This window comes from Zeus faber (genome assembly GCF_960531495.2).
Source record: "Zeus faber genome assembly, chromosome: 18".
Taxonomy (NCBI): Eukaryota; Metazoa; Chordata; class Actinopteri; order Zeiformes; family Zeidae; genus Zeus; species Zeus faber.
The window spans coordinates 11,228,029-11,249,204 of NC_137210.1; the positions used below are offsets into that span (position 1 = coordinate 11,228,029).

Below are 21,176 nucleotides of genomic sequence, written 5' to 3' on the forward strand. Positions count from 1 at the left end.
TCCCTCTCTCTCTCTCTCCATACCGTCACAACGCACCGGAAAACAGCTGATGTCATGGACGCCACGGCGAAAGAGCCATAAGGGAAACACACGCCGCGTGAGTAACAGCGCGGTGACCGGACGCCTTATCCACCGGTTACCGAACGCGCGCGACTGCCCGTTCCCCGTTGGGCTCGCGCTCTCCAGGAAGTGATGTGCGGGCGCTGGGATTCGGGGGAGGCCTAACAACACATCATCTCTTTGCGTTTTTGTTTTGTTTTTTTTTTTATTTTTTTTTATTTTTTTTTTCGGTTTATGTTGTTGTATTTACAGTCGCTTATATTGTTCATCGCGTTTGTCGAGAGCAACGCTCCACCCGCTGTCAGGCGTTGTGTTTTACCTGTCCCTGCCTAGCATAGCATCTTAGCTCCCGTCCGTTTCCATAGTAACCTTGGCTCGGCCCTAATGCGTCTCCTAATTGCGATCGCGCCGCTTTACTTTCACTTTCGTTTTCATTTTACTTGTGTCGCTTGTGTCCGTTCTGCCTCGCGGTGGCCAGCTTGCAGCGTTTTCCTGCAATGAGAAGGAAATAGTTTTGCCCCACTATGATTTGCTCCACTATGATTTAAAAAAGGCCTATAGCAACCCTGCAGGACCAGGCCCATGATAATAATAATAATAATAATAATAATAATAATAATAATAATAACAATGTATACTAGTACTAGGGAAATAAATTATCTGCATTTTCCCATCCTAGTGTCTGACATATCTAGGAGTGTATACTGTTATATATCTTTCAAGAGGTTCCAGGGGCTCCCCATAATGATCAATAGTTCTGTTATTTCATTTTTGATGTGTGAATGTAAATGAACGACTGTTGCGTTCATAGTTTCACTGTTGAGATTCAGACCAAATCATAGATAGCAGATTGGGGTCCCAGATGGTTCATAGCCTAATCTATATCAAATTGAGGGTCCTTGATATGAAAAAGGTTGAGAATCACCGGACTATTCTGGCCAACTCATGTATCAATCAATCAATGTACTCATAAAAAAGGTTAGGGTTTAGTAACACACAAGGTCATTTGAGATTTCCTAGTTGCATAAATTACAAATCAAAAAGAAGTTACTGGTGTGCACAGCACAACAACCCAATTTTGGGTTCTAACTCAGAATCAATGTAGTCCCAGTAAGGAAAAAAACCCCACAGCATTGCAGTGCGGTTGTCCATTTTCCAGTCCATTTTACTACAGCCAGAACAGTGCTTGAAGTGGGTCAGTATTCAGCGGTACACGGTACCGGTACTTTTACATTTTACTCTTTGGCGTACCGGGACTTTTTCTTGTGCAACGGCACTTCTCACAAGCTGCCAGTACTCTGTTCTGCCCTCTCAAGTGGACAAATCAAGTGGGTATATTGTAAAATCCATCATATTTTATTGAGTCGGAGCTCACTTTTTTCTTTTTATTATAAGCTTTACAAGCTGCGAGCTCCGGCTCGGGTTTGCCATGATGTTATTGACCATATATGGACACGTAGAAGGGAGTTTTTTAGATCATGGGCGTCCTAGTTTGTGCTTTCTATTTCGCAACTTTTTGGTGGAAACAGCTGGTTTCCCTTATTATCTATTGCACCAGTTCTATTCCATTGTTGATAAAGGCTGCTGCCCGCGCTCTGGTTCAGGTGGATTAGAAACAGCAGGAAGTGATGCTGCGTTCCGTGGGAACTCGGAAATCTGTAATTTGAGTCGGTGGTCCGTGTGTTAACATAACATTAAAAACTACAAAGTAGTTCAAAACGACAGTAGACGTGTTTTAAAATCCATCATAAATGGCCTTTACACGTACAGGTACGAGGTTGGATTTTTTTTAATAGTTTTCTACAAGCGCGAAAGGACCCTTACTATTATATATTTCTTTATTATAAAGCACATTTATAACCCCCCCATCTCTCCCCACATGATGATAGCCTATCATTTTTCTTCTACCCAGGTATAAATCAGGAAGCAACAAACTTTTCGAAATAAAGTTTGACTGAGTATTTGTTCAGTTTTCAAAGCCACAGATACTTGAAGTTACAATTAATCTGCCCAGTGATTGCATCCTGCCCATGAGGAATATGTCCTCTCTCTAAATGGGAAACTAATTGCAGTCTTTGTCATCTTACTCCCACATTATAGCACTTATACCCTGTAATTTTGTTTTCACTCTTCCTCAAATCTCTACCAGCATATGCTAAGTGTAGCAATTACATTGCAAATTGCCTCTGACTACATGGGGCTTGGAGTATGTAGGACACTTTCTTTTCTTGTTGAGATGATAAAAGAAAAGAAGAAGGTCAAAGCCGTTACATTGTTCCCTTGGATTGTCCGTCTTGACAAGTTTTTTTTAAATTCTCGTGTTCAGATTTTAAGTGGAAGTTTACCAAGCGAAGTTGCCTGATCATGGTTGACAGATGTGGAAAAAATAATGACCTGCAATTAATTAATAGTGATAGTTTCTCCAACATAAGTGAAACGCAATTTATCGTAACTCGATACAAGATCCAAATATTCTTTTGCAGTTAGGCAAATTTTTGTCTTTTTTAATCAAAGTTGTGATCGAAAAGCAGCAATGTAAGGGCCAATCATCATAGTGCCTACCTTGAAGCCCCAGATTTTCATTTTGAAATCATAGAAGGCACGAAAGACTGCAAAACATTTTCTACATTTTTATAATTGATAAAAGTATATATGTACACTAGTTATATATTGGGTTTTTTCAACCTTTTTTTGGAGACTTTAATGTGAAATTCACTATAGTGTAAATTAAACCCTTGTGTGCACTGAATTCAACATCTTTCAAGATGCTCAAAGAATCAGAGTGAATAAGAATAATGATTCGAGACCAAACAGTTCAAAACCTATACATATATTCAGTAAGCCCAACTAGGTGGCACTTTTAGGGTTGAAGGACGGATCCCACAATTGGTGAGAGGATAATGTAGACTGTTCCCTATCAATATGCCACATTTCCTAAAAACGCTGCAGATGGTCCTATTGGCTTCCATAGACTGTGATGGCACATAAGAGAACTAAACAATTACATTGGTTGTCATCATCATCAGTGCTTTGCCCCGTCATGTTGCTGGTGAAATCTATACAACATATCAATTATTTTTCGTTTCATTTATCAGCCAAATGTATTGTACAAATATTTAATGTAAGAATCTTAAAGGTGCAGTGTGTATATTTTAGTGCCATCTAGTGGTGGGGTTGCAGATCGCAACCAAATGAAAACCCCTCCCCATGGCGGTGAAACACGGTGGCCTCCCTGGAAGAGACCGTGGCCAGAAAACTCGTGAAAGATGCGAAAAGCCCTCTCTAGAGACAGTGTTTGGTTTGTCCATTCTGGACTACTTTAGAAATATGGCAGTCAAACATGGCGGCCTCTGTGGAAGCGTACCTGCTCCCTGTGTAGATAAAAAGGGCTCGTTGTAAGGTAACACAAACCCACCAATTCTTATTTTCATGGGATTATACATTAATTTAAACATACTGATGTATATTATATTCCATTTCTGCCAAATCCGTTCCTTAAATTCTACACACTGCACCTTTAATTGTCAATATGAGTATTCAGATTCACAAATTGGACATATTTACAATGTTCATTTTTTTCCCCTTGTCATCCCAATAGGGATCTAACCTTGTTACTTTGCTGTTGGTGAATAACAGAGTGTCCTACTGCATCATTAATCACATCTGTGCCATAAAGGTGTGTTGAAGCTTCACTTTACCACACCTGCCAATTTCTCTCTCTCTACCCCTTTTACCGCTCACTGACCGCTACAGCAGGACCTCCGTGCCCAGTGTCCTCTCGCGCCTGCCTTTCTAGTATCTCTCTCTCTCTTTCTCTACCTCTCTCTCTGTCTCTCTCTGGTTGGTCCCTCCACCTCTCTGTGACCTGGGGATGAACGCACCAATGAGGAGCCTCACAGTGAGTGTTGCCATCCTCCCCCAGCCCATCCTCTTTCACAACACCAAAGTCACTCAGTCAATCACTCACTCACTCACTCACAGAGTGTGTTGCATATATGCCTCGGTGTCAGACATGGTGGGCGTTCCTGTCTCTATGAGCGTACTGTAGATGTTGGTAGTGTACTGTAAACCATATATGCCATGATGTTGACTAACTGTTGTGTGTTATTTACAGGGTATGCCTGATCGCATGTTATGTGCAGTGCTGGAGCAATTTCAGCTTTACTTTTCCCTTTGGTATGTGCGCTTTGTCTCCATCGAGGGTTTCATTTCTTCTTTTGTTCTTATGTTGAAATGGCCTCAACACTTTTAATTTTCTTTATTTTTTTATGCAACCCCCCCCCCCCCGCACACACACACACACACACACATGCTTACACACACACACACACACACACACACACACACACACACACACACACACAGCAGCACCCACGTACTCACTTACTTACTGTATTGATATTAGTGTACAGTATCTGTTGGCACCTACTTTAGGCGTTCAGTATTATGAAGATCATGTGTGATCTTTCCCTGTGGTAAGTTACAGCAGCTGTTCCGATGTGAATACATTCGTTCTGTGTTTCATGTGTGCTATGTTGTGTATCACAGTGGCCATTAAACAATGCAACATATCTTTGCTTTGAAAGCATACCCCTGTTCTGGCAATTCAAGTCCGGGTAGCTCCTGCACAACATAGTACAGCTCTGCTAAAAAAAATCATTAAAAGCCATCATGTAGAGGATGAAAAACACTGTTTTGTGATATTCAAATGTAATCTAAAAATGTAATATTAACATTGTTATTAAGATAAGTATTGATTCATGGTACAACATTGCATTTCCAGTCTAAGAAAAACCTGTTTAATGATATTGTACCCCTATGCATCAGGCCTAATGGTTCTGCTCTGGGACGCATTAGTTGCACAGAAAACTCAATTACAAGTTAATTCAGGTAATTCACAACATTGCATTTTCAAACGGGGTTCTGTAAATGCTCAGACTTGGATGCAGCCAGCGTGCGCTATGTGGTCTTTTAGCTTTGGTCACTGTGTGGTCCGCGTTCCTCTCTCCGTCAGATCCACTCTCTGTATAGCACGGCTAGCCCAAGCATGCTGAAGAGGAAACAGAGCTCTCGGGTTGAGGCCCAGCCCATGACAGACTTTGGGCCTGATGAAACCCTTGCAGACAGTGCCGACATCTTCTGGATCAACAAGCCAGTGAGTGTGCTTGTTCCCATGGCACAGTAGCCTGAAATTACAAAATGTTATTGAAACATAATTCGGAGTCCAATTTGGGCGACTTCTCCCACTGTTGCTGTGATTCCATGTGCATGAATGATCAATAATGGTCTGATAACTTAAACAAAAAATATAATAATAATAATAATAATAATAATAATATAATATAATAATAATATCAAATAAGTGTCTCGACAGTCTATGAATACTGCATAAGGTCTACATTGGTACGATGGTACTGATGCTGGGGTCCTTCATGAGGTTCCAGGGGGTCCCCAGCTAAAATGATTGATAGTTAAACTTCACCGTTATTTATTTGACAAAATGTTAGAATGTACAATAATTACTGTTTTGATCAGAGTTTCACTCTCATCTCCCTAATTTTAGACTAAATCATATCTCACAATAAAAATCTCCTCAAAGGAAATACATTTGAAATGTAAAGAATCATTTTTTCCAAAGGGATCGTTAAGTAAACCTTTATCCTGCCCTCCCCGAACTACTCCCTGTGCTTTTCAGTGGGTGCACTCCCTGCTGCGGGCGTGCGCCATCATCAGCGTCATTTCAGTGTGTATGAACACCCCCAAGACGTTCGAGCACTACCCTCCGCTGCAATATGTGACCTTCACACTGGACACGCTGCTCATGTTCCTCTACACGGCCGAGATGATCGCCAAGATGCACATCAGAGGAATCATCAAGGTAGCCGCTGTTCTTGATCAAGTAGCTCATTAAATGCTCTGCATTGCCAGATAACTGGGCATTTTATCTGAAGTTGTTTCTGAAAGCAAAACTTGATGCCTATTACCTGCATAATTCTAAATGTAAATTCTTGTTTGCTTCAAGTTCGAATTGTTGACGTTTCCTCTCCTGCATCTGTTCTTTTTTTTTTTTATTTTTTTTTTTTTATCCCCATTGACTTAAATCAGTTTACCACCGTAGACAAGGGTGTCTGTCAGAGGACCGCCTGCTTTATCCACACTGCTTTCTCTGAACCGTGCATGTTGTTATTTGTTCTGCAGCTTCTAATCCATCAACACAGTGGGAATCAGAGAGAGAGAGACAGCAAGTGTCCCGTAGAATCTTCCAGAGCCAGGCAGCTGGCAGATGAAAGGCCCTTAATTACAGCCATGAAAAGCTTGGACAGCCTAATTGGCAAATCAAGGATAACAAGCGCACGCAGACAGAGACATGAGGTGGACACTGAAGCAGAGTGTCCAGAACGGGGAAAACAGCAGTGTCATTTGGACATTTCTCTATTTTTGGGTCAATAAAAACCTTTATAAAAAATGATACTGTGTCCAGGCACCATACTGGATTCCGATTGGTTCAAGAGTTAATTTGTTTGCTTTATTGCGTATTATAGTTGTACACCCACTCGGGTGTGTTTTCTCTCAGAGTTGCAATGTGTTAGTAATGTGTTGGCACCACATCAACAGCTTTCTTAGGCCCAGATCACAAATGATGACTTTTCAAGGCGCCACAAAGCAGAGCAGCCTGGTGCACCTCTTTATCCTACAGTTTGTTGCGACTGTTATGATCACCCGTCAGTTACTTTTGGTTGTAAACGAGTTACCGACCTACCGCTATTGAACAGTTTTAAGTTAACTAAAATAAACAAAATAAACCTCTAACATGGGCACTAAGAGTTTGCCCTCCAAGATGATAGTTGCTTCCACCCACATACCTGCTGTCGTCGTCATGAAACTGAACTGAACTAATAACAATTCTAATAAGCCATCCTCAGCTGTTAAAAAGCGTACTGTATGTTTAAGTGGCCACTTAAAAACATTAATATGCATCCGTGGGTGTATTCTGTGAAAACAATTCCAACAAACGAGCAATTTAGCCATCTTTTTGTTTTTGCTTACACTCATTAATTTGGTGGTTCACAAAGAAATGACAACAGGTCATTTCTTTGTGAATCACCAAATGCATCAATGCAGATATCATCTGCTGTGTATAACAGCAGGCAAGGATGCACCAGTTCAACGCCAAGATAGCCATTGATAGATTGCCATTGTTTAAACAGGATAGTAGCCTGGGGTTTGAGTTGAAGATGTACTGCCCACGAGAAAATGTTTTTTGAGTTCTGAACTGACTATATGTAAACCGAAGTCTGTGACGGTTCTCTCATGAAACACATCAATTCCGGTCATGTAATACTAACGTTTCTTTACAAGTGTGACCGAGTAGACATAACAGATTGTAAGTGTATCGCAGCAGAAAGTGTGCAGGGAGGGTGCTGATATTGATGAACACTTTTAGCGGCTCTCTACATCACAATTAAAAAAATATATATATATATATTATATATTATTATATGCTGAAAGCATATTCACAGAACAATTGCTTGTAGCTTCTCATATTCATAGCCGCTGTCATCTTGGACGTCACATTCATCATCCCTGATTGGGGAAAACAAAGGATATGTGATCAATCTCTATCGGCCTCAGTCGGTGGCGGTAACCCTGTTGACTAACAGTGAGATGTGACTCTTTGTGTCAATGAAGGCATCAGCAACACGTCAAGTCTCTCATCAGGGGGAATCGATTGTGCCATTAACTGACGCTCTGTGGCATTTACCTGAGCCATATCGGAAAGACACAGCGATCACTCAGGACCTTTTTTGGCCTGAGTGATGTGAAAAAAAGTCACATTTGTTGTCCGCAAACGTTGTCTAGCAGTGAATCAACAAGGATTTCTGATTTTAACATAGCGTGACAACACAATGTGCTATGCAAGGGAACGATTCGTGATTCTTTAACAACTTGCAGTTTCTCTGTTGATATTTCCCACGTTCTAAACCATGTTGACAGAGGCTGACACGTATCTCAGCACTTCCCGAGAGCTTTCCTTCCTGATTGCTCCCAGATTTTCTAAATGTCTCAGCTCCCCTCAGTCACACTCTATTTTTTGGAACAGTCATATTTGTGGATAGAGGAGGTAGAGCGACAGGGAGGTGCCGTGGGAACCTAACAGGCGCACGTGATTTTACTTTGAATTTGAAGAACCAAATCCTGTGCGATAAAACTTCAACGACAGGTTTTCTTTTTCCGGTTGTCCTGGGCGTGACATATAGAGTTAATGTTCTGAACAATGTACATCCCTGATCTTATCCATCAACAGAAGACATTCATGCACTGACTCAATGTGACGCCATCATTCACGTCACATAATTGATTTGTGTACACAGATGCACACTAACACGGCGAGTTCATCTTTTTGGATCCACAACCAGTTTTTTCGAGGATTGGGTTGCCAGAGTGACCAAGCGTACCTTTGCAATTTTAAAGTTGATTAAGAGACTCAAATGAGACGTTCACAGAGGCAGTGCTTGCTAACTGCACAATTTTGTCTTTGTGTGTTCTGGAGCATACCCTTCTATTTGCAGCCGCTCAGCCTGTGGAAAATTGACCCCTTAAGAGCTTTTCACAGACCTCCTAAGTGTTAATTAAGTGTGGCCGTGTTTGTCGGCCCCATGGCATTTCAGTTTGTTTGCCGTTCGGGTGTTTAATCATTATTTGAACATGCGTTTCCACATGCAAATGGGATGTTTGAGAATTATGCTCAGACTCATCGTCGAAGTATTTTCTTTTTGCCTAGACGTGTTTGTCCAGTATTAAACCTAGTATTAGACCTATTATGCTTTTCCTTATTTTCTGTCATATATATAATATTACAATGTCGGGTGTTCATATGAGAAGTGGTTAAAGCGTCAAATAATGAGGTAAACTAATGACAAAGTAACTTATGACCGCTCTGAACACTCGTTTTTCAAAGGTTTTTTTCCACTCTGACGTCAGCTCATCACGGATTTCTTTATATGGTCATCTGCTCCATCCGATTCGTTTTGCGTTTCTCTAAACAAAACCAATAAAATTGGTGTGTTTTTATTGTAGATGTTTGGGACCGGTTGGTCATTTTCCAGAACGGAATGGAGGAGGAAGGAAGAGGGCCGATGAGTTCAGTGCCGTCCGGCATGCGTTTTTTTATACTCTTGAACTTAAGGGCTTCAATGGCCAAAACTATAAACAAATAAGGATACATTTTTTAGGGGCACAGGAGGAATCTCTGGCTCTCGCACCCCTGGTGCTGAGACTGGGACCTCTGACTTCTCTGGGGGCCCGGGGGTCTTCTGTGGTCGCAGGGCAGGGTACTCAGGGCTTTTCTGCAGCCGTAGGGTGTCTACAGGGCTGTCCAGTTTGGGGGGCTTCGGGGCCCTTTCCGCTGCTTGAAGGCGGCGCGACGTTATACCCGACCTTCAACACCAGTTCCAATGGGGATAAGTCATGTACACTCACCGGTGGACATCTTACACACACACACACACACACACACACACACACACACACACACACACACACACACACACACACACACACACACACACATATAGGCGGTCCCATCACACAAGCACACACCACCACACCTGCTTCGAGTGCATCCCAGCACCCTCCTGGTTGCATTCCTCTCCTAACCTCCCTCATTTACTGCCATAACTATGACAGGAAGAGGCCACGTGGCCAGTTGTAGTTTCAGTTTTCATGGACCTAATTAACTGCTTTTCAATAGATGTTATCGTTCAATATTTATGGTTTTGTGTAAATGTTGTTGTTTTTTTTATGTTTATTTGTCTCACCCGTGGTGATTCTCCCCCTCTTGGAGTAGTGATCAGTTGTTTATATATTGTTTATTATATCAATTGTTTAAACATGACTAATAGTTCTCCAAAGAGGGGGGTTGGTGGTAGTTCTCTATAACCAAAAACTGTGCTCTTGTCATTCTACATCATCATCCACGGGACAGTGGATGATGGATGGAGTTATTGCAGCAGTTCTTGATGATTTAAGAATTAATAATGAGTTGCATTGCAGGTTGGGAACTTGAACTCCACTTTCAGACTAACTCTGTCCTAGATGCAATGGCACAAATACTCTGTTTTGTATGCCCAGCATGCTGACAGCACAGGTAAAATAAAAAAATAAATCATCTTATTTAAATAAATAAACAAACAAACAAATAAATAAAAAATAAAACCTACCTGCCCCGATTCGGACCAAGCAGCAGTGCTCAGCCGATTCGGGACAGCTGTGCGGCCACTGGAAGGGAGCACATTGTGGTCGGCCACAATGTATTTATTTATCTTATTTTATTTTCCGACGTTTACGTGAAACAAAAAATCTGCATGTGTGAGAGTGGCACCGCGACCAAAGTCCATCTAACTTTTAAATGGGGCCTGGTAGATCTAATATCAGTAAAGATTCAGCAACTGGATTGCTTATTTCTCACCTCAAATTTGATCTGAAATAGATTTTAGTGTGGTGATGAGGTGAAATCAGCGAAAGTTTACCAAGTAAATATAACGGAGCCCAGAGTAAAGCTCAATCCCCCTTGGCCCACAGAACCAGGAACTTGTCCTCAAACCCCATTTGCTCAGAACTAGGGGCTTGGCTGCTCATTCACAATTAAAGCTACACGCACTGAAACAGCCCGTTTTTGAACAGTCCGGGTTTAGAAGCATGTCCTAATGGCTCGAATGCACAATCTGAGTGGTATTTCAGCAAAAAACTACAAAAACATGTTTTGGGGACCTCAGAGATCTATATTAGGTGTGAAAAGGAGCATAATAGGTCCCCTTTCAGTATTTTCATACCCTTCACAATATTTTTCCATCAAATTCTGTCAGGGTAGCATGCCTTTTATGCCGTAAATTAAAGGGTCTTGTAAATGTTTTGTCCCCTTTCCACTTGTCGCGTTGTTATGTTATCGTTAAAGACTGCTTGACCAAGCAGAAAAAGCGTTTTCTTGCAACGGTGACCTGTGAACTGTGTATGACCTCAATAGTATATAAAAATCTGTTGTTTTTTGTCTAATTTTTTTTTACTTTCCAGTCAAACATTTGCTTTTTCTGTCTCTCATTTTGTCCCCTCATTTTTGTCCTGTTTCTGTCCATGTTTCTCCATCCAGGGGGATAACTGCTACGTGAAGGACCGCTGGTGTATGTTTGACGGGTTCATGGTGTTTTTCATATGGGTATCGCTGGTGCTGCAGGTACATTTCTGCCGTTCCCGTCGCTATAACGAGTCGCCGGCGCTCAGGCTTCGCCTGGTTAGTCACGACCTCTCTTTGTTTTAGGTGTTTGAGATTGCTGAGCTCGTAGATCAGATGTCTCCCTGGGGAATGCTGAGAATCCCCAGAGCGCTCATCATGATCCGCGCCTTCAGGATCTACTTTCGCTTTGAGCTTCCACGCTCGCGTATCACCAACATCCTCAAGTGAAGTGCTTTTGTGACTCAGCCTCGTGTACATGTGACAACGCCTAAATTCAAATACTGACACAAAAACCCGACTTTGTGTGTCTAGGCGCTCAGGGGAACAGATCTGGAGCGTGTCCATCTTTCTGCTCTTCTTCCTTCTGCTCTATGGAATTCTGGGAGTTCAAATGTTTGGAACATTCAACCATCACTGTGTTACCAACGACACAGAGAAAGGGTAAATACCGCATCCATTACATGACATGCTAATCCCCAAAGCAAACTGTACAATTTAAATCCTTTTGAGTGCATAAAAATAAAACAAAAATGGCCAAACAAAAGAATAATATTTGGCGAAATGACAGATGAATTGCCATAAGCTGGTTTCATTATTTTTCTATGAAAATGAATTATGAATGTGAGTCCCTCTGGGAAGGATTCCTGTCTATAAAAACCTTAAAAGGTCAGTGTATGTTTTTGCATTATACACATACAGTATTATACTGAGTGTGTTGTATAGGTGGCGCTATACCCTGATCTGCATTCAATATTTAATTCTCAGCATGCATCACATCATCATACCCTTATTTAAAAAACATCATAAATGGAAATTAGTGAAAGCTATGGCAATGCCTCACGCTGCACCCAATCATTAATTGGACTAAGGAGATGTATGCTATGCATGTATGCTATAATTAATCTGTATGGAAGTGATGGCATTTTTTGAGAATGTGATGAGGAGGGCAGTAGCCCTTTGGGAGAAAGGGTGTGTGTGTGTGTGTGTGTGTGTGTGTGTGTGTGTGTGTGTGTGTGTGTGTGTGTGTGTGTGTGTGTGTGTGTGTGTGCGTGCGCGTGTGCGGGTGCAGCCATAATAGTTAGGGCTGCCAGCTACACAGCGGACAAGCACTAATCATAATAATTAACATTTCCCACATTGTCTGGGCTTTGCGGTAAGGATACGTTCCTGCTCCACATCCTGCCCTCGATCTGTCTATCTCATTGACGGGTGCCTCAGTGCCCCCGGGGACGCTGCATACATTGACCCTTACTATCAGGAAAGACAGGAGAGAACATTCTCACATCCCTCTGCAGAAAAAGACAGTGTGGATGGTGTGCATTTCATTTGTATCAAGCTGATTTCCTTTTTTTTTCTTCATATATTTACAGCTCTATGTGTGTGTGTGTGTATATGTGTTATATGTGCTTTTAATGGAGGGTTTTAGATATTTGGCATGGTATGTCAAATATTATCAGTCATGTGCCCTTGGTACAAAGTCAAAGCTTCACAGCCATTGACACAGAGGGGATTTGGTTGATTGGAAGTGAAATGGCAGGGGAGCATTTGACTGGTATGGGTATTTGTATTAGATAAAAGGGATCTTGGATTTATGGGGCTCTTAACTCTTATTCCACATGTCAAGATCATTTCATTTCACCTTGCATGAACAAACCTGTTGAGTTACATACAGTATATTGTATAGCATCTACCCAGTGGGAGGGGATTTTGAACACGAGTGCATTGTGGAGTCTTCTGGGTGAGTACTCTGCTGAGTTTAATTCCAGAAGCGGGACGTCCATTGTTATCCACATTTGATCAAATGATAACTGGAATGAACGTGAAATCTCAATGTGAAATGAGAATGGGGAAAATATGCTTTGTGTGTCTTTATGACAAGTAAAAATTAAAGTACAAATTGAGAGTTGTTTTAAATTTGGCTACATTTGGAACTATTTCATGCATAACCATTTATCCACCCATGATTACTAACTGTGACGGGCGCTTCAAATGAGTTGGGGGTTGCCAGGTACAAATTGCAATGCCTCGCATCAGAAGATTACCCTCAACATAACTCATTTGACGGAACTGGCAACCCAAGCTTGGATGGATATACTGTTATACATCAAAATGTATTGTGCATGTAGCTGCATCAACACCGGCAGCAACTGGGTAAGAGACAAAAAGTCAAGTTCCCGAAAAGCTGGAGCATCCCTTTAAGATTATAACGTGTAAATCATATTAAATACAGAGTTTCACATTTATTCCAGATATATTTTGGTCAGATCTGCATCGCAATGGATATCCCACCTTTCTCATAAATTTCCAAAACAAATGAGAGTAAACGGAGCAAAAGTGAGCCGGATGGACAGTGAATTTGAATGAGTGAGATGACAGAATACAGCGACAGTACCATGCATGCAGTGCATGCACAAAAATTGTTGGCTCGAGCCATTTTAAGGGGCGGTAAACTTAAATTCACTCTTATGTGCTGTATTTTTTGGTGTGTGTATTGTATAATTAAATGCATGGGTTAGACAGCAACTTACATTTCTAATACTGTATGAGATCGTGAGATCATATGAATTTCCCTTCTCAGTTTGACTTTACCTGTTCGGTGGAGAAAAATAAGTTGATTAATTATGAATGTCAAACACATTTGGTTTTCCTGTTTGACGTGACAAATTATCTTTTTCATGGCTTTTAGTGGACCTTACATCTGTAATTCAGCGCATCATTTATCATCCTTTTGTTATGAAGAACGGTGATTTCTTTGATAAGGCACAGTGTATCTGTATAATTAGCTGCATCAGGATTCAGCACTGTGCCTGCAACTGCCCTTTGTAATGCTGCAATAAATTATCCTTCTCATCCTGTACCCTTTAATAAACAATTTGGATGAATGTCTGTTTGGCCAATTGAAATGCATTAATTTTCATTAGCGAAATCAAGCTACTCCTGGAATAACATCTGTGGCTTAAAGATATGGAGGCAGTGGCAGGTGGGGTAACATGTGTGTGTGTTTCTGATTATCTTATCTAATATCTATGATTTTCATTTGATGCTGGCTTGATTTTCCCTCAGTCCTTGCACTTATTGCGAGCTCAAATAAGCTGAGCAATTTTCATAATGTAATGACGAGTGACATTAAAATGAAAATTTGATAACTCTGGGAAGGCTCGTCGTGTCCAATCGAATCTATTGTGATACAGTAAAAGGATCAATTTGGTTCATATACCGTACTCTTTATTTCTGTTTGATGACCATATATATTGTTTTTTCCCCTCTTTGTTCAGGAATGTGTCTTGGAATAGTCTGGCCATTCCAGATACCCACTGCTCCCCAAATGGAGAGGGCTACCAATGTCCTCTGGGCTTCAAATGTGTGAACCTTGAAGACCTGGGCCTCAGTAGGCAGGAGCTGGGCTACAGTGGCTTCAATGAGCTTGGTAGGAATCACACATGCACCAAATTCATTACACCAAAATAAATGCACAAAATTGTTTACATTTACTCTCAGGCAGTAGGCAGTGCAACAGTAGAACCAAAGATAGAACCAAGGATAGAAAAATGTTGCTTACCATTGATGTCATCTTCCTGGCTTCATTATCTCGCTTTAATATCAGCATACCCCCTCACTCTCGCTCAACTGGCGCTGCCCCATTTCCCCTTTTTATCAGAAGGGGTGAAGTATTTAGGTATTTTTGGGATGTTCCCATTTAATTCAGATTCTTTTTCCAGTTTCACTGTGATTTATTTATTTATTTTCTTTTGCTTCTTGCGGCACCTTCCAGTAATATTTTTGCACTGAATCTTCAATAGCTCGCCACAATTTGCTGGGAGGTTCTAAGCTCTGAAAATTGTGTTTCATTTAGAAGAAGAAGAAGAAGAAGAAGAAGAATCATTAATTATCACGCAACACACCACACTACAACACATACACACACACACACACATGCACATGCTTTGGATGGTGGCCGGTGAAATGAGGCCTCTGCATTTAACCCATCCTGGCTTGTCCTTCCTCCGGGGGGGCAGCCAGGAGCAGTGGGCAGCATTCGTCGACGCGCCCGGGCACCTGGTGACGAGTGTCCATTGCTGGATCAGACGATGATGTGTGCATGTTTTTGGTGGGGGTCCTTACTGACGGGAGGTGGAGGAAACCCCATGAGAGCACGGGGAGAACATGCAAAAAAAAAAAAGCCTATTTATTTGATTGTGCCCTGGGCTACAGTCATGCTAGCCCATTGGCCTAACACAATACAGATAGACTCTCAGATACTCTGACGCACACATGCACACACCAACATGTTCTTATCGACAGATGCTGGGAAATACATTTATCACATCCACACTCCCAGAAATAATTTTCTCACAGAAAAACGCATCTGTGTCGATATACGACTGGGGGCAGTGGTAAACACACGTGATTTATTCCCGGAAAAATAACCGTTATCATGCAGTATAATATCCATATTGTGCTGCTGTAAGGGGGAAACGTGGACGTGAGAAAGGCGGTGAGGGAGGAAGTGAGGAACCTGGCACTGAGTACACAGGCTTAGCAGTGTGCTGCAATCTTATCGCCTGAGTTGGGTCTAAATCCAGTGTCACTACACAGTGCAGTGGCTTTAATCTTTAAATTGTTGTGAAGGAGAATGAGAGCTTAACAGTGCTTGCAGTGAATACCTTAATAGAGACCGGGTTTTACAACACACGCAAGATGGCGGACGAGGCTACCAACTTTATCAGTAGTTGTGACTTTTTTTTTGCGTTGATACTCTGCATTTGGACGTGTATAAACGAAAGAGGCGAAAAGAGTATTAAGGAAAGCAGAAAGGAGTACTAAGCAGTTACACTCCAACCCTTCTTCACCCTTGGCAAGTGGCCGCGTTGATGACGTCACTATCATGCGGCAGTTGCGTGATAGAGACGTCATCATCATGCAAAATACCCACTCGTTCGCAGTGAATTCTCCGGACAATCACCTGCTCTTTTCACACATACCGCTCAATCGGACATTACACAGACTTTGTACTAGGGTGCTGGCTGGGTGTTTAATGTCCACTCCAACTGATTCAGACATGCGTTCACACATGCCGCATAACGCCGGGCAAGAAAAACTAAAATGGTGTTGAAATAGGCGCCTACCAAGAGACATTTCTTTAGAGACGTTTCAATATCACATAAGATCATGTGTCCTAACTCTGCGAAGAAAACGATCCGAGATATTGAGTGAAACCGTGTTTGATTACCCTTGATTAACGAGGAACCAAAAATGTGGGAATCCTCATTCCTTCACCGGAGGATCTGGACTCTTTTTGCGTTGTCAGGATACGCTTTCAATTATAGATGAAAACTGAAGCTGTCTGTCGAAAGGCTCCAACTGAGAGGAGCCACGTTAATTGCAGCGGGGCTCGCGGGAAAACCTTCGGGGCGAAGGGTGGTTACACCTTTGTTCAACAGAGACCTTTTGTTTTCATCTGTCCGCCTGTCTGTCTGCCTGTCTGTGTCTATCTCAATCGCTCTCCGGTTCTCCTTCTCCTGCCGCAGGTACGAGTATTTTCACTGTGTACGAGGCGGCGTCTCAGGAGGGCTGGGTGTTCCTCATGTACAGAGCCATCGACAGTTTCCCTCGCTGGCGATCCTACTTCTACTTCATCACGCTCATCTTCTTCCTGGCCTGGCTCGTCAAGGTAAGAGGCAGACCCTGTCACCCTCTCTCCCACACTTCTCCGCGTCCTCACAAGGTTTTTGGTGATAAAATCGAGAGAATTGACACTGCCCAATCAGCCGCGGCCCACTGAAAGTAACGACTCTGACAGCTGGGAAGAATAAGCGCCTCCTGGCTAATGAGAGAAACATTATATTCCGCGCTCATGTCATGGAAGCCTGAAAACTCATCTTTGTCTCTATCTATCTCTGCCTCCCTCGCTCTCTCTCTTTCCCTCTCCCTCTCAGAATGTCTTCATCGCTGTCATCATCGAAACTTTTGCTGAGATCAGAGTGCAGTTCCAGCAGATGTGGGGTTCAAGGAGCAGCACCACCTCTACGGCTACGACACAAGTAGGGCTTTATCACGCACTTGGGCGCACGCACGCACGCACGCACGCACGCACGCACACACACACACACACACACACACACACACACGCACACACACACACACACACACTCTACATAATGGACTAGCATGCAATTATGTTGCATCCCGCCAGCATGCTGCAAACTCACCTTTAACCCTGTAGTGTCGTGTCTCATTGACAGACACGACACTGCACTTTGATCTTGGCCAGTTATTAGAAAATAAGGCAGTTCATCAAGCCTGGAGCCCCCTTTTATACAGGAAAAAGAGAGAAATGTACTATTTATTACCGTACCAGTCATACACATGCACAAAAACAAAGTTCTCTACAGGTTCTGTGTGAAGGCTTTTTGTTTCTCTTCTTCAGTAATGCTCATTTTCCCAATGATTGGACAAGCTTTTGATTGCACCATTTAGACATCTCACAAAGAGGGTGGATAAATGGCTCACAGAAATGCCTGTTTTGTGAATACACGAGTCCAAAAACAATAAAGATAACAAGAAAGAGATCGGCAAATGCTCCTCGTCTTGGAATTAATTGTGGCGGCATATTTATAAAATATAACAGCACAAAAGTATATTACAGATATTTATTTACTATTAACTATTACTACACTCTAAAACATGATGTACATTTGTCTTCACCATTTAAAAAAATTCTCTTATTCTCCACCTGAGGGCAGAGCAATAAGTAACTCTATGCAATGGAAGGCTGTTTTACCCTTGAGACACAGCTTCAACCAATAAAATCCTTGCAGGCTGAGAGGTCAGATGTGGATGTATGACATGCTGTTAGTTTACATGGCTGGAGATGACCCCAGTGGCCTGTCATGGGGAATATATTGCATTCAGAAATGCTTTTGTTCTACCAATAATCATATTTATCTGATAATGCAACATGTGCTGTGCTGTGGGCACAGTGCAGTGGCACAGGGCTTACTGCCTCACAGCAAGAAAGTCCTGGGTTCAATTCCCGCCTGTCGGCGCTGTGCTCCGGTGGGTTATCTCCCGATCAGGGCCTTTCTGTGTGGAGTTTGCATGTGCTCACATGGAGTTTATAACATCAGTAAGGACCCCCACCAATGATGCGATGGGCGTTTGAATATGGTCCCTGGGCACTTCGCTGTATGCTGCCCACTGGTCCTGGCTGGAGAAAGGACTAGCCGGGATGGGTTACATACAGAGAACAAGTTTCAACGGACACCATTTGAAGCATGTGTGTGTGTGTTGGCCGATGTTGTCGCAGGGGTGCATGTATAGTGGTGTGTGCTGTGTGACAAATATAGAATCTTAATTCCTCTTATCTAAATACAAGCAGATATGTGACCTTCCTTGGACTTAAGTGAATCATCGCATAGAAAGTCAATAGGTCACGTGCCCCATCCATTCTGCCACATGCATAATATGCCCAAAACTTATTGTTTCATACTGTATTATTTAGAATTTTCTAGTGCTAGATTATTATATTATTGATCATTATACTACACCCACATAGCTGTGTGCTGTCCTTTTCGGAGGGAGGTTAAATCAAAAGGCATCACAGGTCTTTTATATTGACTGGAGGCATACCTCCTGCTGGAATGTTAAATTGATGGTAACTCTATCTCTTTAACGCGCTAAACGGAGTTAGTGTTCTGTGAAAACAAGAATGAAATGCATTTGTTAAGAAGCCCTCTGCCTGTTTCATCACATAATTGAGTTCTTAATCCGTGATGAGCTTGGCCTAACCAGCAATGGGGTGTTTTTACGCTCAATTGCAAGAGTGTAGGTCATCGTGAAAAGTCACGTAGCAAAGCTTTTTTTCTTTGAACATCTAGTGAAAGTATTATTCTAAGGAGTGTTACATTGTAATGTTAGAACTTACAGGTTTTATATTTTTTGATAAAATATTTTTCCAAATACTTAAATAAATACATACATACATTTTGGACTGCACTACGGCCTACAGTAAGTCTCTATAAGGCGCCATTTGGATCCTCATACTGTAACAACATTATAATTGTGTGGCTTGACTTTGTGTTACTTGCTGTCATGGTTGATGCAGTTTATAGCTGAAATCATTGCCTTTCGGGCAATTAATTTGACAATGAAGCCTATCAAGACTTTTAAGTTGTCTTTAATTTTCCCTTATTCAAGTCGAAATATATAAAATCGTCTGTGTTGAATCAATTAAGCATCCCAGAAGTCCATTCGAAAGCGCAATGTTTCATCCAGTTTTACCTTCGTCCTTTCTCTTTGACTGATCGCTGTACAGCTATCAAATATGGGATTTCTTTTTACATATCTCTACAGTATTAATGGGCTTTTTCAATTTTGTTTTTAAAAATCAAAATAACCTCATATCATTGCTTACAGTGTATCAACATATTTTAGAGTTTGCATTAATAATCTGTAATAGGTTGTTGGCTGGAAAATATAGAACACAATATTCTACTGCAGGAGGTCGTTGCCGGCATTTGGGTTTGTGCCCATGGCATGAAGACAGTGGTACGACCTTGATAACAATTGCTGTTAATATCACATTTAATTATAATCACAACGTCATGCCCCAATCTTTATCTTAGAGGGAGAAAAAGTAATTAGCCTGAACATAACACTTATCTGTCAGTCACAGAGGCTGAAACAATGAGCCCTGTCCCCCTAATGCCTTTGAGGGGAGCAGGGGTGGGAGGATATGGTCCGAGGGGACGGGACCCATTACTGCACTTCTTGGTCCTTAGCGCTGCTCTAGTGTCACAAGATGGAAGCAGCCTTCTGGAAGCTCCTTATAAATGAACATTGTTTTTGTCTTCACTTGACTTTTAAAGATTTAGACACTCGTAAGAATTTTTCAGCCAAAGTGAACTTGAGAGCTCCGTTGGATTACATTGTGGTCTGATTGGATTAGTGTACAGTAGGATGATTACTGTTTGTCACTGATACATCCTGCACCAATGATAGTGAAAGTAAACGGTGATAGGGAAAATACTGGATTAATAAAAGCTATTGAGGAGAGCAGGCTGCTTCTTGCACGGGAGAAGAATATGAATTGCGGAAGAGGGCCTGGTGACAAAGCCAAAATGGAAACCAAACAGTAACCGTTTACAATGATCTTCATTTATCATTTAATGATCTTCGCCCTGCGCGTCTCCCGTGTATATTTCCGCCTGTGTACCAGCCTGGCTGCTGGTCTGCCGCTCAGCCAGCCCTCTCTCTGTCATTGTCACTGCCTGGCCGAGCCACATAGCACTGCAGCTGAATTGCTTAAAGCTGTTTCACCCAGCGCCAAGGCAACCTGCCCACATAATGGGAGTTGTATCAGATCTCTGGTACTGTGTTTGGCACACAGAAATATGAGCAGCTGTCCCACTAGTGACTGCATTAGAAACATGTATATAAAAAAACAAAGAAGATGACCTCGGCTCTTGACCTCTGTATTTGCACATACATTTACCAAAGCATATGGGTATGACTACTAAGCTCTGAAAAACAATGTAATGGTGGGGATATCCGGTCTGTGTGTTTGTGTTAGAAGTGTGATTGATGTTTGTCAGTATGGCTGTATGGGTTTATTTCCCTTTGGTAGGTCCTGGTCCTGAAAGAAAAAAGGAAAAAAAAAAAAAAAAAAAAAAAATATATATATATATATATATATATATATATATATCCATATCATATATGTTATGTTAAGTGTATGTGTAGCCTTTTTTCTCTGAGCCAGATGTCACACGAAGACGTAGCTCAAGAGTGTTTGTGTGTTGGAGTTATGTCCACTGTGTGTGTGTGTGTGTGTGTGTGTGTGTGTGTGTGTGTGTGTGTGTGTGTGTGTGTGTGTGTGTGTGTGTGT

The 21,176-nt window shown here is 41.9% G+C and overlaps 1 protein-coding gene across 1 annotated transcript in view; it reads left to right on the plus strand.

The window, feature by feature from the left end:
- Positions 1 to 21,176, plus strand: part of nalcn (sodium leak channel, non-selective) — a 91,580-nt gene continuing 70,404 nt past the window's right edge. The window contains 11 exon segments of the mRNA XM_080018532.1: positions 1 to 97; positions 3,814 to 3,958; positions 4,175 to 4,236; positions 5,075 to 5,215; positions 5,756 to 5,938; positions 11,207 to 11,290; positions 11,375 to 11,514; positions 11,603 to 11,731; positions 14,566 to 14,717; positions 16,819 to 16,961; positions 17,227 to 17,331. Coding sequence (XP_079874658.1) covers positions 4,195 to 4,236; positions 5,075 to 5,215; positions 5,756 to 5,938; positions 11,207 to 11,290; positions 11,375 to 11,514; positions 11,603 to 11,731; positions 14,566 to 14,717; positions 16,819 to 16,961; positions 17,227 to 17,331 — 1,119 coding nt within the window. The 5' untranslated portion in view covers positions 1 to 97; positions 3,814 to 3,958; positions 4,175 to 4,194.